General features: G+C 42.3%; 1 protein-coding gene across 1 annotated transcript in view; it reads left to right on the plus strand.

The window, feature by feature from the left end:
* Window positions 1-20,375, plus strand: part of LOC307129777 (piezo-type mechanosensitive ion channel component 2) — a gene marked incomplete at both ends in the record, with an annotated part of 104,100 nt that overhangs the window by 50,792 nt on the left and 32,933 nt on the right. The window contains 14 exon segments of the mRNA XM_079822488.1: window positions 4,529-4,626; window positions 6,142-6,305; window positions 6,428-6,604; window positions 8,271-8,417; window positions 8,715-8,915; window positions 10,330-10,534; window positions 12,327-12,428; window positions 12,519-12,684; window positions 13,785-14,028; window positions 14,883-14,979; window positions 16,084-16,243; window positions 16,438-16,527; window positions 16,622-16,719; window positions 16,948-17,057. Of these exon segments, the coding sequence (XP_079678614.1) occupies window positions 4,529-4,626; window positions 6,142-6,305; window positions 6,428-6,604; window positions 8,271-8,417; window positions 8,715-8,915; window positions 10,330-10,534; window positions 12,327-12,428; window positions 12,519-12,684; window positions 13,785-14,028; window positions 14,883-14,979; window positions 16,084-16,243; window positions 16,438-16,527; window positions 16,622-16,719; window positions 16,948-17,057 (2,059 nt within the window).

Consider the following 20,375-nt stretch of genomic DNA (forward strand, 5'->3'; position numbering starts at 1 on the left):
CATCTGGGAAGCTGAGAGCTCTAACCCTGCCACCTAAACGATGTGTCATTTTAATGGCAGGGCATACACAGCAGCGGGTCAGCCCGGTGCTACTTCTTACACCATGGCGGTGTTTCGTGTGCACCAGGCCGGTTTGCTGAGGGATCTCGATCAGGGGATGTTCTCCCTGATGCAGTGGTTGCGCAACTGGCGGAGTCTGGGCCCGAGGGCCAGCATCGCCTAGGAATAGCAAACATTTGGCAGCGTCTGAGGACCTGCATGCCACTGAGATCCGGGTCCCAGGCAGACGGGAGGCGTCACGGTCCGAGGACCGGAGACAGGGCCCAAGGGCCAGCATTGCCTCTCGTGCGCCCCCACAGTCGGGGGTGGGGCACAGAGAGGCGGACTCCCGGGAGAAGTAGGAGCTGTGTATCACAAAGCGCAGTCAGCGTTCATGATGGATCTCCTCCCTGAGGGTGAGATGATAATTTACATTGACCCTCACTCCTCTTCTTCATCATCTCCCCAGGCGCTTCTTACATCCGGCCTAGGTGGGTCCACGATGATGTGCTAGGGCCCGCCTGGCTGGTCGGTGAGTGCGCCCCCTCAGGCCTGTGGTAGTGGTACACCTAAGCATACATGTTGAATTAAGCTTGTGGGTCGATATCATGGTGTGCCGCAGGAGAGTGGGTAAGTCCCCTATATGTGGGAAATTATTTCATATTTTCTGACTTATGCTCCCTGCTGAGGGCTTCGGGGATCGCTGGATATGTTCTAAAAGGGCCTGTAGTTCCCCTGTTAGGTTGGCTAGAACGTTTACCAGTTGCTTAAGCTCGGTATAATTGAGCTAGTATTGCTAGTGGAGGCCAGCAAACATTATATATGCTACACGCTGTGTGCTGTTCAGCCCTTTTTATTCCCAGTCCTAAAAAGCTAAGAAAATGCGTTAGTATTAGCGCTGGGAATGCTGCTCATTCCTGAGGGTGTGTAGCGATAAAAAAAATAAAAAAAGGGGCTTGTTTTTCTGAGGAAAGGCTAGGCATTTTTCTCCTAGTATTAAACTGCTAACTGGTAGCCGCCTCAGGGTAAGGCGGTCTGTTTGTTCTCTCAGTGTAAATTTCTGGAGAGTGCAGTATCAGACTATGCTAGAAGTACAGTTAGATCTAGGACGAGATCTATGTAATGACTGGCACTTCTACCTGAGTGCCCCTTTTGCTATGGCAATAGTAGTGGCCCTGTTTGGGATCTCGGGTATAGATCTAGATTGGCCTAGGCTTTCTAGGGATTACGGAGTCGCGCGCCAAGAAGCGCTAGCGCTCCGGGTAGCTGTTCCTTTTTTGAACTTAGCTTTATTATTTGTCCCTAATGTAGCCTCCTCTTACGCAGAGTAGTCCGGCCAAGGCCCGCCCCCTTGCCTGCGTTCTGGGGCCTTTGCTAGTAATGCAGGTTGGTGCTGTGCAGAATTGATAGCGACTTAGCCAGTAGTCGTGGGGCAGGGTTTAGCCGTTTTTCATGCAAGTACGTAAACTCCGTATGCATAGCTCAACCCGGCCCTCCAGAGCTAGTTTTAGAGGCCGCCAGTTTTTTGGCAGGCGCTGGCCTTTCTTGTATATGCCCTGGCCAGTTGGTCGTACTCCCCTGACAAGGCAGGGTAGATTTGAGTACCTCCACATCCAGCTCTGTATCATTCTGCCTCACCCATGGCTCGGGTTGAGCAGCACTTCACAACCTTTTGGTTTATGTAGGTTTGGTCGTGAGCTCCCTTGTAGCCAGAGCATTGCCATGGCTGACGCCCTCACACGGTATGTTAGGCGCTATTAAAGCTAGGACCTTCATGAGGTGGGTGGCGTATGTGGTACTCCCCCCACTTAGGGGGTACAGGGCGTTTGGTTTGCCAAGTACCCTGCTATGGACAATGTGATTAGGTTCCAGTGTTTGTAGGCGCTGCCGATAAGACTGCACCATTGTACAGTTGGCTCCAGAAGGAATTGGAGGCCTCCGGGATGGGTCACCCAGCTAGGCTGGGATGATTTTTAGGCCAGCTGGCTGTGGGTAGCCAGCTGGGGCAGTCTTGGCAGTAGACTCCAGGTCAGGTGGTAGGCCTCAGAGTTAGGCCTCCTTGCGAGTGAGTCCCGACGTTTGGGGAGGTTGGCAAATTACTAGCTGCAACCTTGAACATAGGTAGTCAGCCTTGGTAGGCCTCTGCAAAGTTCGACCCCTTGTGTATTGCGGTATATATTACTCCCCAACGATGTCGGCTTTCAAGTAGCAGTTTTTCCCAACTATAACCCTTGTCAGCAGTTGGATGTTAATTTTTGTCAGCCAAGTCAGCCCAAGGTTATAACATCACAGTTTTTCACTCCTGTCACCAGGAAGCCGTCCCTGCAGGCCTGCTGTGAGATGGTAGGCCCCATTAGGCCTCCCTGAAAGCAGGCTCCCATTCGCCAGTCGCTGTGTCAGCTAGCATGGGCTGCTAAGCTGTTGACGGGTGGTAGGCCGCACCAGGCCTCCCTGAAGACTCGGCATGAGGTAGCAGGCCTCACCAGGCCTCCCTTGAGGACGCATTCTTGGATTCAGTCACTTGGCAGGTTGTGATGAACTGCTGGCAGGTAGTAGGCCTCACCAGGCCTCCCTGAAGGAGGGCTCCTGTTTGCCAGTCGCCGTGTCAGCTAGCACAGGAGTTGCTAGGCTGTTGCTGGGTAGTAGGCCGCACTAGGCCTCCCTGAAGACTGGTCGTAAGGTAGTAGGCCTCACCGGGCCTCCCTAAGGGCATGTTCCTGGGCTCCAGTCACCTGAGAAACAGCTAGCACGAGTCGCTATCAGGTAGTAGGCCTCACTAGGCCTCCCTAAGGCTTGGTATCAGGTAGTAGGCCTCACTAGGCCTCCCCAAGGCTTGCTATCAGGTAGTAGGCCTCACTAGGCCTCCCTGAGGGCGAGTTCCCGAGCCAGGATACTCGGCTAGTTGGTGTAGCTTGACCTTCGGGTATTAGGCCTTCACTAGGCCTCCCTGAGAAAACGAGTTTCTGTTTTCCAGCTACTTTGACAGTCGGCTTCAACTGCTATCAGGTAGCAGGCCTCGCCAGGCCTCCCTCTAAGCGAGTTCCTGATCATCTCAGGCTTCTCTGGCATACACTAGGCCTCACTAGGCCTCCCTAATGGGTCTTTGTTCTCAGTACAAAGACTATTAACTGGCATGATGCTGACAGCTAGTGGTCACCCTAGCGCGACTAGTGTCGCTTCTGCTACTTGATCCCCAAGGAGGGGATTTCAGCCTGCAACCTGGTTTACCTACCGGGCAGCCCCCTTTATGCTCCCCTCCTTTCGGAAGGGTCTTATGTGAGCCAAGGCTGCCTGGGCCTGATCGGGTGGTCGTAGGCCCCTAGGGTGGCCTCCCAATTAGATCAGTTTTTAGGCCAGTCTGGCCTCCTGAGTGTTTCTATCTGATAATAGCTCAGTAGATCCTAGGATTGAGCAGATTACTCCCCTCGATGGCAAGGGTAGAAAGCGCTAAGCTGAGTGCTGCTCTCCGGGATTCCCGTCTCTGAGATCCGGTCCGAGGAGGCCACTGCCATTCTGCAGTCCCTGGGACTGGATGCCTCCTCAGGAGGCGAGTGTCCAGAGGCTCTGTTATCGAACAGACAGGGATGGCCCGGCTGAAGTGCCCGTTGAAAAAGGCACCAAGCTAGGCCTCCTTGGTGGCGGTAGTGGCTGGCTGGGGCGCCCTAGGGCCCCCTAGCCACATTCCCTTAAAGGAGCCCCCTTCTTTCGAATGGGTTGGATCCGGGCCTTTGAGCGGCCTGGGTAGAACTTCTCTAAGTGTTCGAAGCTTCCTACTCTGGCTTATAGCTTGGGCTATGACCGTAGGGAATGCTGTCACTGACAGCCTTATGTGACCAGAGGGGGAGTGGTTCAGGCATTTCAGTTGAATTTGTTTGTTCTGACAGTGGTCACTGCCAGTAGGCATGCACTCCCCTCGGCATGGCGGTGTTGGTATTTCGTTCCCCGTAGCGTCAAGCTGACGCAGCGCGAGTTCCCTTTCGAAAGGGAACGTCTCCGGTTACGTATGTAACCTAGGTTCCCTGAGAACAGGGAACGAGACGCTGCGTCGCTTTGCCTCAGGGTTTGCATGCCAAACAGTCCCTTCAGACGAAGGGCGGTGTCATGTTTGGCAAGGCGCCCTTTTATACTTCCTGGTCGCACCTTGATGACATCATAGGCTGTCGCCGGTCAATAGGATTGCCGTGATTCGATAGTAGTTCAGACACCTGTCACGCTGGAGGCGTTCCCCGTAGCGTCAAGCTGACGCAGCGTCTCGTTCCCTGTTCTCAGGGAACCTAGGTTACATACGTAACCGGAGACGTTTTCCATATAACAACAACAACAGTATATGGGGTTAGAGAACACCAGATGGCGCTGCTGTACCATATTTTGTGTGGCCCCAGTTAATAACGCAAGCAACTGCATGTAATTGAACCACATTGATTTAACATCACAACACATCTCACCAGAGAGGTAACCATGCATCTGTATGTTCTTTTCTCCATTAAAGGCTGAAGGAAGGGCAGCTTCGTGGAAAATGTGATGATCAAATAAATATTTCGTCTTCCTCCTTGGACAAACATCATGAAGTAGAATTAGAAGATGATGGTAAGTACAATTCCTACCTGAACAATTTGGTTTTAAAAGCACCACACAAGTAATCCATTCAACATGTGAGAGAGCCATTATTTACTGGAAATCTTCAAAAAAAAAAAAATTCTCCAACAACACTTAAATATGTTTCCTCAAATAAATTGAGGAAAACTTTTCCGCTAGCCTGACAAGCCAGACCCACATCCAGATGTTGGGTCTTGGAACTCACCATTGGCTGGGCTCAATCCAAGGGTCTTTCAAATTCCCTCTGCACGCAATAGGATAGTGGTACAACCAACCAGAGCGCTATCAGTGGTGAGACAACAATCACAAGCGGGTTGTGGCCCATGCGTTTTCCCACCAGCGGAGCTAGTTGATAGATTAAACTTTTTCTGTATCCGGTCGGCAAAATTCAGAACACATTTTGGTTTTTTAAGAATGACTTCAGTGCCGTAACGTTCTTCTTTAGCAGGGATTTCACACGGAACCGTCACAAGCTCTTCACATGCTATCAAAATATTTTTTTCCTGAACCATTCCTATGAAATCCTGTCCAGTTTTAGTTGTCTAAAGAAAAAAGATTAACGTAGTCTCAACACAAAATGATTAACTTCCATTTTCCACATTTAAAAGGTGTAATTAGTTATAATTGTGATGCTTTAACTCACAGGGGGAATCCACAAGGCAGGCTCTATAGGACAGAAAAAAAATACCTAATGCAATGTGTCAAACTTGGTTTATACTCTGGGCGGTCATGTGTGTTGAGAGCACGAGACCCCGTTTTGTTTGGCGGTGTGCATAGCAAATTTAGTAACTTTTCCGTGCGGCTCCTCATCTGAAGATGCACGAGTTCGAGACGAATCTGGCCAAGCAGTACAGCTCACCACACTGGCACCCAGTTTACGCGACTAAATTAGCTGCTTATACAAAATGAGCTTACAACAGCAGAAATAAGCCCTTTTAAGGAAAATAAAGATCCATCTTTAATAAAAAAAATTTCACAAATGTAAATGAAAATGTTTGGTCCCACTTTATATTAGGTGGCCTTAACGACTATGTACTTACATCAAAATATAAGGACACTTATTGTGTTCATATTGTATTGCAAAACACTTTTGCTGCTATTGAGGTGGGATACAGGTAAGGTTAGGGGCAGGTGGGGTGGTATGGGTAAGAGAATCAAGAGAAAAGCAGGCCCCAAGAAAAGAGAGCAATAAAATCACAGAGCAGAGAGAAATAATAAGAGCCCAGAGCAACAGATACAATCTTCTTTTATCCTTTCCCTGACCATGTGAGTGAAACCCAAAATGAGACATTCAAACTAACCAATCAGATAATTACAACTTCCTCCTCTGTACTAAAGGTGTGACACACATTTTGGCCTACAGGCCTTGAAAACTAAATTCCAAATGGCCCTTGTGGTAAGAAAGATGGGGGTTGAAACAGTAAAGCAGTACATTTTCAAATACCTTAGACTATTTTCAATCCTATAAATGTGTTGAAATAAGCAGAATGTGTTTATGTATTGTAGTGGATGCAGTGAACCAGTGGTTGGTGGTGGTGGACAGGGTGCATGAGTTGATCCTGCGTGCTATTCTGTTGTTATGGAGAGGTCAGGAGCTGTGCTGGAGAATACTGGAGCTCCACAGCTTTAAACTAGTCTCGACAGGCATTATCTGGGTTTGCGTGCAAGAGGTAAAACATAAACCAGTATACATCCTACACAACCATTACATTAGATTAGCTGGACATGCAGTCAACCTCAACTAGCACCTATACACTGCTACTCACACTCTTACATGCTATGTGTATTTCAGGTATCGCTGATGAACCTTTTGTTTTTGGTGTTGTGGACATTTGCTCTGCCGTATCCTAGACTGCGGCCTTTGGCCTTAAATATGTCTTCTGTTTGGGCCTGTGTGATGGTTGTGTGTAAAATGATGTACCAGCTAAAAAGTATCAACCCATCCAAGTATTCTTCAAACTGCACTGCTGTAAGTATTATTTATGTGACTGCTGCCTTAGAAACATATTTTTACTGTTGTATTACTAATGCACCAGCAATTCTTATACACACACTCACAGTTTCCAATTCATTACTTAGACTGTGGCAGTCCCTGCCATAGTCTAATCTGTCTTGCTACAGTTTCAAGATGAACCAAAAAGAAGAAAAAAAAAGAAAAATGGTGCTGTTTATTTTCAGCTTTACATACGTACAGTACATATGCATATAGTTAACACATAAACTTGTGTATGCCAGTTAGGTTTGTTTGATGCCCACACAAGCTTCCGTGCTTAATATATGTGTATGTATGTGTGTCGATTATTGTGATGACCGAATTTATTATTGGGTGAACTATCCCTTTAACTCCTTGCAAGTGAAGGTACCTTGGTACCAGAATACCTTCGGTCAACGATTGTAGATTGACTTGTAGTTGTATCATCAAACCGGCTGCCATTTGTTCTGGACTCTCTAGTAAAGAGAGCAGAGCTGTCAAATGATCACCATCGGGTGGTGAGTTGGATCAGATGGCGGGGGATTCTGCCGGACAGACCCAGGAACCTCAAATAAATAGTGAGGTTGTTGGTGCCTGTTGCAGTGGCAAACCCAAGGACATACTGGTGGATACCGGGAGTGAGAGAGGCCGTCAAGTGGAAGAAGAAGGCTTTTCGGGTTTGGTTAACCTGTGGGGTGAGGGAAGAACTCGGGATTGGGAGGAGCTCGAGAAAGCCATGGAGAAGGACTTTAGATCAGCTTTGAAGAGATTCTAGAAAATCATCAGATGGCTTAGGTGGGAAAATCATGGGTTGGTTCAGGCTGTGGTAAGTTGGGAAGGGGACTTGCTGACCTCACCTGGCGACATAGTCTGTGAACCCAGAGGACATGCCCTCACAAGTTGAGAAAGGGTTTGTCCTGAGATGCTGAAGGCCCTGGATTAAGTCGGGTTGTCTTGGTTGGCATCGGATGGGAATCCGGGACAGTGCCTGACGATTGACAGATGGGTGTGGTGGTTCCTATTTTTAAAAAAGACCTGAGGGAATGATCCAATTATGGAGGGATCACACGCATCAGCCTGCCTTGGAAAGTCTATGCCAGAGTCCCACCCGTCGCAAGGCCCACCCGCCCGTCGCCTTGTGTGAACATGATGTGTGAGGCCTGGGGGTGGGGGGTATATTAACGGGATCTACTGTTGCTATAGTAATGAACAATTTGTTCTTTATTTGGATATTTAAGATTTTTTTTCTTTGAATATACTGAATGTAGCTATAAACAGCATTAGGTTCAAGAAGTTAAACTGTGTAAACTGTGACTTGTGACTTGATGTGACTTTATTTTATTTTCGTTGCAGCCGAATCAAACTCTGTTGCGTTATTTTCCTGTTTAACACTGTGAAGCTGCTTTGAAACAATCAGCATTGTAAAAACCGCTATATAAGTAAAGGTGATTTGACTTAAATACTGGTATTAATTTCTGGCTTTTTTATTGGCATTGTTAGGGATAGATCGATCACTTTTCATGCACACATACATTAACTTTCATAGTTTGTAATGTTGCCAAAAGATGAAAAAGTAAACAATATACTATCCATACAATTGTTGTCCTTTTAAATGTCCAAATGTTTATTTTTCAAGTTGTTTAATAGTCTAACTTTTACAAAGGGCCTGTCATCATCTAATGAGAGTTGGACTGCTGGTACAACAGCAGAGCTATTGAGGAATTCAGTTCTCTATGTGGCACCAGTTGACCCGGCGATGTGGGTCGGTGGACTGAGGAAGTGTGAGGATCGCATCCTGCCCTGTCTCTCGGTATTCTGCTAAGCATTTTTATAATAATAATGAATTACTTTTTTGTTTTGGAATACATGTTTCAGAAACCCAAAATGAAGAAGCATAACGGTTGTTAATGATTCATATTGCTGTATATTGCTAATTTAGGGAATTATATCCTGGTATTTACACCCAGAATTATGTCATATTACATTCCAATGTAAACCTGTTATGAATGGTGCTTCATGTTGACTTACAACTAACTGAATTGTATATACACTGTATATGCAGACTGAAGAATAATGATTTTATCTATTGGTGATTCCATGCACGTAGAATCACCTGTCAATTTTAGGCCTCCTTGTGGTTTATGTGACTGTCCATCGTCATCAGCTGCATCACCGTCTTCAAAATGGCCTTAAAGCAACATACAGCAGCACCATATTTCAGGGTGTGACATATCATCATCTGGACCACGGCATTCTGCCATCCCTCAAATATTTGACTAACTATTTCTTCTACAAGTTTGGTTTGGAGGTACGTAAAGTCAGTACACAATACTTTAAAACTTGAAAATAGCATATATTACATTAGTAGTAATGTTTGAGCCAAGTATTGTCTTTTCATGTTGAGATGTTGAAATTAATTATTGCATTTCTTTAGTGTCTGCTAATTATTGTTAAATTCAAACATTCTTTTATAAAATAGCATGTCTTGATTTTTCAGAGTTAGACACCTTCCTGGGTGAACATATTTTGTTGATCCTGCTACAACATTTGTGCACAATTTCAACCTCAAATCTGATTGGTTGATTGGAATGTTGTTCAAGGATCAGCAAATATGTTGATCCAGGAACATGTTGCACTTGGTGAAATCAGGTTCTCCTACAAATAATTAACTTTACCTGGTAAATCTTACCTGGGCATCAACATAACCCGTTTTATCTTTTGATGTGTCTCATTTCATGCATCCCCCCAATGATTGAGTTTTTTTGGTTAATTTTGCAGTAAACTACAGACACTTTTTTTGCAGTATCATGTTTTACAAAAAGCACTGCAACTGAAACAATTCCAAGTCGGAGTAACCAAATAAAAGTAGTAGCACTAACTTTATTACATATTCACTAGCTTATAGTTGCTTAGACAAAATGGTCTGCATTTGAAGCAAAAAGCTATTTTTCTTTCAAGTAGCATAGTGTGAAATGTGACATAATTGGAGTGTTTTAAGTTGTATGTAGTGTATGTTTTTTGATGTCACTATAAGAAGCCCAGCCCAACAACACAATCCTACAAAGTGGGTGAAGGGTTCTTGCTTACCTTTTTTTGCACTTCTAGAAAATATCTCCTAAATCATTACATTTGATGGAAATTAATTTTGATTTAATCTGACAACTAATCTCAAATTTAGGGTGAAATTCTGTTTAGACTGTTCATTTTAGATGTTAAATTGGACTTAATTTGATTTTTAAGTATTTAATATTTATTATTCTGTTCATAAAATTGTGGAAACAACCTGCAACCTGGAACCATAAAACTTAAAATGAAAGTTTAAACTATAAATACCAAATTCAAAATAATAATAAAAACTATAATAGTATCATTGAGATAGTAATACATAGTGTTTCTTTAAAAGGTTACATCGCCAACTACTGGTCTTGCAGCATAATACAGAGATTTTAGTCGTTTTGTAGATCCCCGTGAATGGTCAACTGCATTTTCATCGTTGTCATGTAAACATACCATAACTTTAGTGTTTATTCAGCAGAGAGTGAGAAAGGTTATGAAGTTGAGAACCTTTTCATCAATAGCTATTTTGCATTCAAATTTTGATAGCAAAATAATTATTCAGTATTTTATGTTCCAGCTTTTGCTTAGAATGCTAGCTCAAACTAGCATCATCTTTTAAATAAAATCACCACATTTTCCACTTTATCTCATGTACCATGTACCAGGTGTGTTTTGTGGTAGCAGTAAATGTCATTGGCCAACGGATGGATGTCTGTGCGCTTCTGCACTCTTTCGCTCTAATGGCTGTTCTGGCACGTCGTCGTAGGAAGGCCATGGGAGAAGTGTGGCCAAAATACTGCTGCTTCATCGCAAGCTTCATGGTTCTGCAGTACCTGCTGTGCATTGGCCTACCACCAGCGCTCTGCATCGGTCAGTTACTTACTAACATTTACTACTGCAAAGTTGACTTGTAAGAAAGGGATACAATTATTTGCAATTCATCATTCCTACTGCATATCTCACTGCTGTAACACTTCCCTCATACATATCCTGCACCACTCTTACACTCCTGAATTCCTCATTCACAGTTCTTTTCTTGGCACTTTCTCTAGATGCAGAAACAAGCAATGTACCTCTATCTGGCCTTCTCTTTACTTTTCCATCAACACTCTCAAAGCATATTTTGCATACTTTTTCCTGGTATAAACCCATTGCTGCTCACAGATCATAACCTCTTCTCTCAGTCTAGCTTCCACTACTCTTTCCCAAAACTTCATGATGTGGCTGATAAACTTCATGCCCCTGTATACGTCTTCTCCGCTCTTCAGGCATCCTCTCACTTTCCAATATTTTAAAAACTCCACTGCCATCTTTCCTAAACATCTCCATGCCTCCACTGGTATGCCATCTGGACCAAACACCTTTCCACTGCCTTCACCTCATCCTTACTAATCCCCTGCACTTTTCGATTCACCATCTCCACATCATCCCACCTGCTTTCTTTGTAATTTTCTACATTCATTAGCTCCTCAATATCCATCCACCTTCTCAACACAATCTCCTCACTTGATGGACATGCTCAACTGCATCCTTTGTCAACCTAACCGGCAAAACATCCTTCCAAGCTAGGTCTGTCTGGCCAATCGGTACAAGTCCTTTTCTACTTCTTTAGTGTCTAACTTCATTCAGCTTGGCATATACATTTCCCTTAGCCTTCGCTACATATCTCTTCACCTTGAGCTGCATGCATACCTTCTCATCTATCTAACTATACAATGCCTTTTTTTGCCAACCTCTTCTTCCTTATGCTTAACTGTACTTCCTCACCTCTCAGGATTTCACACAGGAGTCTTCCTCCTTCAGCTTCCACCATTTGATCCTTGGTTCAGCCCTCATTTTCTTCCTTCTCTTCACCTCCAGAGTCATTCTATAAACCACCATCTGATGGTGTCTAACTACACAATCTCCTGCCACTACCTTAAAGAATCTGATCTCTTACATGTTGCATCTCCTGCATAGGACATACAGCTCAGGTCAAAAGTTTTGGCAGTGACATTATTTTGCTTTAGTGCTTTAGGATTAGTCCTTACTCCCCTTCCACCATCTTGTCTCTTGTATATACAGTATGTCTTCTCATCAGCCAGCTCTCTTTCTTTACCAGTCATAGTGACAACATTTAACGTTCTAACTCTCCCCTCTACACTTTTATCCCTCCTTTTTCCTGCTGTCTCTGGACACGCCTTCCTCCTCCCCTTCTTCTCCTTTGCCCAACAGTAGTATAGTTGGTGCTGGTCAACTGTTCTGGTGGCGGTCATCAGTTCTTGTTAACTTGCTGGTCAAAAGTTCTGGTGACGGTCATTGGCAAACTGTGCCTCGTCTGCTCTGGTATGGAAATCTGGTTTATGATCCACATATTTCATTTGGCACACGTTTTAACCTGATGTCCTTCTTGACACAACATTCCCCACTTTATCTGAGCTTGTGCAACTCCAGTGACTGGGTTAAACTGGAGCAGAAGTGCAATGTAGAAAAAGACAAAATTGGATTGGATAATAAAACAGTGTATCAAAAAAGTGAGTCAAATCAAGTGTGTTAGGTAAGATCAGAGCTTGAGGAAGTACAATAATAAGGCCAGGGTCATTCTAGATTCAAAAGTACATTTTTATAAAGCACAATATCCAAAAAGCATGTGTCCTAATGAAACACCTCCACTCCCTGCTAGATTATCCCTGGAGGAAGTCATCTCCGGCTTTGAGCTCTAATCTGATAAAGTGGCTGTATCTACCAGACTACGCCATGAGTCCCAACGCCACCTTCATCCTCTGTGACTTACTCCATCACACCACATTGAATTAGCATTTCATCCATGAGAAAAGCATGCATATCTTTCATTTTCTATTTCCTTTTCGATCAGATGACTGCTTGCTGTTGTTGGTAGCGTCTCTGCAGTGGCAGGTCTTTGAGGATGAAAATCAGGCTTGCGTGAGACTCCTGGCAGGAGAGAATGTGGAGATCAGCCGAACTCTGGATCCTCAAACCCTAAACCAGTACACTCCTGTCAACAACTTCCTTCATTGCCGGTATGTGTTGGTTTTCTGATGTGGTATTTGTTGGTTTTTTGAGGCCCCCCGAGTTGACCACGTTCCAGTACACAGTTGGAAAACTAATATGGACGTGTCCAGGCAAACTTTTGTTGTGCTTGCTCTTTCGAAATACAAACACACCGAAAACTGCATTTTTCTCAGACAATGCTGAAGTATCATGCCCGCAAATAGAGGTTGTATTATACTGTGTGCACTACAGAGTTAGTTTATTAAGACACATATAAACAGAAGTGCTTGTAAATAATACATTACTATGTTTCACTACAGTTGATGCACTGATCAGCAATATTAGATTTAGTTATTTAGTTATTTCGTTAGTTAACAATATTGAGTTTCCACGTCGCATCTCTGACTTGAGAGGGCATTCCAGTTAAAAGTTCCTACTGGGAACTAGGAATTTCCCACTTCGGAGGACAGATGGAATGCAACATTAATTCAAAACTATTTTAACTCTTTTTTTTGTTGTTGCATCATAACACTACCATAACTCCCTCGGCCGCCGACCCCAGTGGGTTAAATGATCACCCATGTCTATTTTGCACTTAATGATGCAAGTGTGAGGAGCTTAAGTGATCAAACATTCTCTGATCATATGCATTTAATCCATAATTTTACAAGAAATTATGTGCAGGAATCCCACCTTCATTGCCATAATTGGAGCAGTAATGTTTTTACAGAAATCCATTTGTCATTCAAACTCACATCCTTGTGGTAGCTGCAGTCCATATTTATCAATTCACAATTGTATATGACTGTGTGCAGTTTATGATGTAGAACAAAATATTTTTGTCTCTTCAAGTAATGCTAACCACATACCTTATTTTACTCAGAAGTCAAAAGCCACCATTGTAAAAAAGACAGATATTAAAGGACATTGTCAAAAAAGTAAGGCATGCTGAGTCTCACACTGACTGAATGGATACTTAGAATATGTGAGTTTCATTTGTCCTTTTGTAGCTTAGCCTAGAATCTTCAACATGTAACGTAACAAAAAGGTTCAGAGTGTTATTTATTGCATCATGTAATGCTGATATGTAGAATGTTGTGATATGTATTGCTTTTGTGTGTGCCTTCAGGTCGTTTCTGGACATGGTGAAGATATTTGTGTTCAGTTATTTTTTCTGGATGGTGTTATGTCTCATCTTTATCACTGGAACCACAAGAATTAACATCTTCTGTCTGGGTTACCTGGTGGCCTGTTTCTACTTCATGCTGTTTGGAGGCACATTACTGCTGCAGCCAGTGCAGTATGTGCTCAGACTGTGGGACGGTCTCATAGCATACACCTGTGTGGTCATCAGCCTCAAGAACATGCTCTCAGTAAGCACATTTCTCTGGTATGATACTGTGACCAAGGGAGGTCGAAAAATATAACTACTTTTCCACTCTTGGAATTTCACCCAGGGAATACCATCATTACTACAGTTTAAAAGCAATTTCTACAAGGTCAAAGATAACACAAAGGATTCAGAAAAGTAATTTTTTGAGTACAAAAGGTTTATTAAATCTCATGTACAGATGTATACAGGTTTATTAATTACAAAATACATAACACTACAGTGGATATGAAAAGTCTACCCACCTTTAGAAACAGAAAAGTTAATGGAGCTAAACAATTTAGAGCCTTATAGGAGGCAATACTTTTCAATTGATATATAACTCTAGCAGCTGCATTTTGGACTAATTGTAGTTTGTTTATGAGGATGCAACAACCAGCTAGTAATGCATTACAGTAATCCAGACTAGAGGTCATGAATGCATGAACTAACTCTTCTGCATCAGAAACAGATAGCATGTTCTGTAGCTTAGCGATGTTTCTAAGGTGGATGAAGGCTGTTTTTGTAACACATGAGATATGATTTTTGAAAGACCAGTTGCTGTCTAATTTAACACCTACAGTAGGTCTTTAACTGTAGAGGATGAAGTTACAGTACAATTTTATTCTAAGAGATTCTGTGTACAGGTTTTTGGTCCAATAAGTAATACCTCAATCCAGTCTGTTAATTTGGATATTTTAAAGATTGAATCTAGTCGTGTTGAAATATATAACAGAGTATCAACCGCACAACAATGAAAACAAATCCCATGTGTTCTAACAATACTTCCAGGACGCTGCATGTAAATAGCACAGTATTCCTCTAAAGAATACTTATTGTGATTGTGTGTGTGATCAGCTTGGCTCTTGTGCTTATCTGGAGAGTCTACAGAAGCACGGCTGTTGGCTCATTCAAGCTTTTAGCATGTTCTGCACCATCAAAGGCTACAGTTTACGTAAGTAACCTAATGGAATAGGATTCTGGAAATGTCATACTTCATTTATATTTTCAAATCTTTCGTAGGCTATGTACACCCTGCACAGTTTTGGGAGTGACAACTGCATTTATTAATGCACACCTGAGGTGTAATGGCAATTCTACTTCGCATTGTGGCCACATTACCACCTCAGGTGTGCATACATTTCAATAATTCAATGATTCTTCATCAGTAATTCACTGCATATGTATAATAAATACAGGAACCATGATGGATGACAGAACCATATAAATGTTTTGGCATTTCACGACTGTTAATGAGAAACACAGATGCCAGTTTACTTGTTTGGTGTTAGCTCCCAAAACGAACATTAGTTACTGGAGTCATATTGTCTGGAAAAACTGCCATTGACTCATTAAGCTAGCGCTTAATAGTTCTAACAACTTTCACAGACAAGCAGAAATGAATTCAATACAGCTTTTTATTACAATATATGCTTCTCAGATGTATTTGTTTATTTTAAGGTAAATCAATAAGGGCTCTCTTCCCTAGTTGTGTATATAGCATAGTATATCAATTAAAAAGACATTTTCAGAAAGTGCAACTCTACATCAAATATCCTGCAAATTAATGCTGGTGATTTAGGGCCAGATTTACTAAACAGGGCAAATTAGTGAACACAGAAGCTTTCCATAATGACCAACACAATCTACCAGTTAGCGCCTGGTTTAAGACGTGCTATTTTTGGGAGATAAATAATGGCGCCACCAGTAAATTGACTATCGCAAACCTTAATAAATCACCATGCGTTTCCTCCCATCAATTTTGCGCCGGAAAGGGAAACTCCAACAAATGCATATGCAATAAGTTCAGCCGCAAAAATAACACGCCTTTTTAATGGTTTTGCACTGGCACAAGCTGTTAGTAAATCTGGCAATTAATTTTTTAACCAATAAGTTGGCATTTGACCAGAGAAGTGATTCTGCAGCAGAGATTAGAATTAGATCAGTTCTAAAATCTTAAACTTAGCATAATGGAAAGCAGTTGACCAGGGCCATTACATAGGTTCATTAACAGACTCAATCGATTTGTGTTATATCATGAACATGTGTGTTTGTATAGCCAAGCCTGACAAAAAATGTGAATTGCCGGAGGGTGAAGCTGGAATCGTCTGGGATGCGATCTGTTTCACTGTGCTGTTGGCTCAGAGGAGAGTCTTCCTGAGCTACTACTTCCTCTATGTCGTGTCTGACCTTCAGACTTCTAAGCTCCTTGCTTCAAGGTGAGAAAGGCACGTACAACATGGACGTATTTACAACATCTAACATGTAGCCGTTATTAACATACATATTAACAGCTATAGAAATGTAAAATGTACATTTGGAGATTATCACAATTTATTGCAAAAATGTCAAAAAGCAGTACCAAAGCAATCATACATAACAACATCTTATTCTGATATTTCTTTATTTTAAGAGGTGCAGAGTTGTTTGAAGCCAAAGTGAAGAAACTGGTGGCAGCAAGATTAGAGTTGGAGATCAAATCTGTGGAGACACTGAAGAAACAGTATGGAGACTCTATTTTATTATATATTTATTTGTTAATGATTAATGAAATACTTAAATATAAGTGTAAAGCTGATTCCATTACTGTCCCACAGAATGGAGAAAATCAAGTCAAAGCAGACGAATGCTCCTCATGAGGAAGTTGCATCATCTGCTGTTCATCCCGAATCCTCACATTTTCCAAAGCGAAATGGTTGGCCACTTTGAATAGATATTTTAATATTATTTAGTTGTGATGAAATCCACATGTTGGAATGAACCATAAGTCGTCTTCTCATTGGAGCTTATTTCATCTGCCAGACTATATCACAATATCACCAAACTTCAGAATAAAATTGTGAAATGAAAGGAAATGTGACAGTGTGATCTCTTTAATGTGAAGAGCTTACTGATGGTGTGTGTGTGTCTGCTTAAATGTCAGATGGGGACTGTGGCTATGATCTCTTTGAAACTGACAGTGAGGAAGAGGAAGAGGAGGTGAAGGACAGGACACAGGACAACATCTTACCTAAGAAGAAAAGTGCTTTTCAGGTATAGAGAGAGAGAAAAAAGTATGCATTCACAGAATACTATTCACAAATGCAGAACACAAATTATATATATATATATATATATATATATATATATATATATATATATATATATATATATATATATATATATATATATATATATATATATATATATATGTATATTGTGACACGAGGTGGCAGGTGAGTTCCTTGAAGGGTGGATTTTATTAAGTGTCAGAGTGAAGGTGGGCCGTTTCGGCGTGAAGTCGGTGGGTGCTCGGTGCTCGGCGTCTCGTCCTTCGTTCTCCCAGTGGTGCGGTGCAGTGTGGATCCGTGCTCTTCTCCCGTGAGTGGGCTGGCGGTCACACGCTGCTGTCTGTGGGGAATAGCAGAAGTAAGGTTAGCCGAGTCTTCTGGAGACATCTCTCACCTCTCTGCTTGTCTCTGAGTCTCATATAGAGGGTGGTTGATGACCCGCAGCTGTGACCGCTCAGCCCGCGTTTCCAGGGCGACGCTGATAGAGGCTCGGGACGTATGTCACAATATATATATATATATATATTAGGGCTGTCGAGTTAACATGTTAATTAGATTAATTAGTCACAGTAAAAAAATTAAAATTATTAATGCATTTTGCCCCGCCTCAGACTTATTTAGACATCTTCATCTTACATTATATACAGTTGATTGATGAAGAATATGATGCAGGGAAACAACTCACAGTGTGATGAACCCTATAGAATGCAGTTATAATGTTCATAAAATTTTAGATATGGGGCACGTTTGTTGTGGTCCATGTCAGAGCGCGACTGTTCCAGTCAGTGCTATGCGCGAATAAACTGCAGGCTCACTCTCGCTCATATCCAAGGTAAATCATCAACACTGATCAACACAAATCATCCCTTACATGTGTTTTATTGAACTAATACATCGTCATCTGATAAAACGCATGTGTATGTTACTTTTCTTGCACACCCGAGTCCATGTTGCTTTCACATTCACATGAATTGTGGCACAGTTTGAGCGCAAGTTTCGCAACCGAACTCAGACCACCTCCTTCAGGCAGTCTCGAATTCAGTACCCCTGAGCTCAGCTCACCCGGGTCTGCACGACAGCTTTCACATTACCAATTATTAATGTGAACCGTGCACTGTTTCGAACTAAACTTTGAAAATGCCCTCACATTTACATCATGATATCCAGTATAAGCAATATCTCACGAATCACGAGTGCGATATCACAAGTTCTGATCTTATACAACAGTTTAATAAAATAAATATGTAAGTGAATATTGTGTTGTTTTAGACACAATATTGTCTGTTTTGCCAATGAAAATATGTGACTGTCGTCCTCCGGCTCTCTCTCCGGTCACAGACCTCGCTAAACCATGCCCCCCATGCCACATACCCCCACCGCCTGATTATCCCCGAACAACCTGAAAGGAAGCGTAACAAATTGGTGTAATCCAAACGGCTTCGTAAAGGCTGTTTTTTTCATTAGATAAAGGCGTTAAGGGGATCTGCCTATATCCCATTGTTAAATCCAGCATCAAATAAAATCGAGCTGCACCCAGCCGATCAAGCAACTCTTCAGTAGTGTACGTGACATAAACGCAGTGCCCGGAAAAATCGGAATGTGTGCACAGCGCACCTACATAAACATAAAATAAAATCTCTCTTTCTCTTTGTCGGTTTCTTTAGACAGTTCCTCGCCACAATATATATTTTGCAGTGAATAAATGTAACAACATTGTTGGGATTCTCGCACTTGGCACCAAAATATGTTTTGTGTTTTAAGGTAAGTGTCATTCGTTAATTATGGGGCATCAACCAAGGAGTCTCACCTCGAGAGTAAAGACAATCCAGGAAAATTGATAAATAAATTCAAATGATATAAATTGTAGGGAGTTTGTCGTCTGAGGCTATGGCTATGGTCATGGCATCTGTTATTGTCTCGCTTTATGAAAACTCTGGATGTATTGTGTCTGTTAATGCAGACACATTTGTTGTTGCCTCACAAGCTGTAGACCCAGATCATGGAATCTGTTGCTGTCTCTTCCTTCAGAACTTGGTTGTATCTGTTACTGTCTCTCCTGACAGAACGGAGACCAGAACTTTGTATCTGTTAATCTCAAAAGACTCAGAGCTAGGGGTGTCTGTTGAAAGGGTACATTTATGCCTTTCCAAATAGGAGAAGATTGTAATTTGGTCCTTTCCTATTCCCCTGCTGTGATTGGCTGCTGGCATCAGAGGTGGCCCACCCCTCTTTCCCCCTATGTCAAACTCTTTTGCATAATTTAAAGCACAAAGTTAGGTCAGTGTTTTTAAAGTTTTACTAGTGCATTTCTAACTTCCCAAACTCCACCAGATTACCTTTTGGCAATTATGTGAACTCACAGAGTTCAAACATAATGGGAAAAATGCATGCATGTATTCATTTGTATGTTAACATTTGCATTTATGTAAGATGCCTAAGGAGTAGGGTTGGGTACCGAAATCCGGTTCCAATATGGCTTATATAACCGGTATGTACCGGACCGAATCAGAATGCAGATTTCGGTTCCTCATTTCGGTGCCAAAATTCAAACGTGCTTTCGCGCTTTGGCTGAGCCAGAGACACGCTCAGCGCTGGTCACATCACAACTCATGACAACTATTCAGTGTTTTCAACGGCATCATGTTTATTTCAGGTTTCAGACATTTAAATGTTCATAATTACTAGCAAAAAACACACACTGATGTCTATGAAAGCGGCAATGACAATCCTTTCAGACGATTATAATTTGACTAACGTTACGTGTTTTATTCACATCAGATAAATGCACATTATATAGTAACTATATAGTTTACTCTATTCTTCTTCCAGTTCACTGGTCACTTACTTTCATGTATTTCGTGAGACGAGAATGAACTCAAGTGTTGAAAATCCGACAGATCCGATTCTGAGGCGCAAACTAACATGGCGCCGCCCATTGCGCTTTATAGATCAACTAACACACATTCACTCACACATTTGAACATCAGATAGTTCGTGACACAGTTAAGAAGTTTGTGAATATTTTGAATAAAAAGAAAAAACGAAATAAACCCGATACAGCTGAGCTGTCAGCGCTATTGCGGCTGCTGTGTGTCATGTGAGAAACATGACGCGTCACCATGGAAACATTAAGGCGATGTGTTCTAAAATATTTAGCCAGAGAATATGATCATATTTCAAAATAAAGCTGAAGCTCGAAGCTGGTTTGTAGCAGAGCAAGAATACAGACGACTGCTGTTATTACTGGAACTGTTTAGAGTTATATTAGGCTTGTTGTAGTTGGGTGGCTTAGGTTTTACTG

Source organism: Gobio gobio (assembly GCF_949357685.1).
Source record: "Gobio gobio genome assembly, chromosome: 7".
Classification (NCBI taxonomy): domain Eukaryota; kingdom Metazoa; phylum Chordata; class Actinopteri; order Cypriniformes; family Gobionidae; genus Gobio; species Gobio gobio.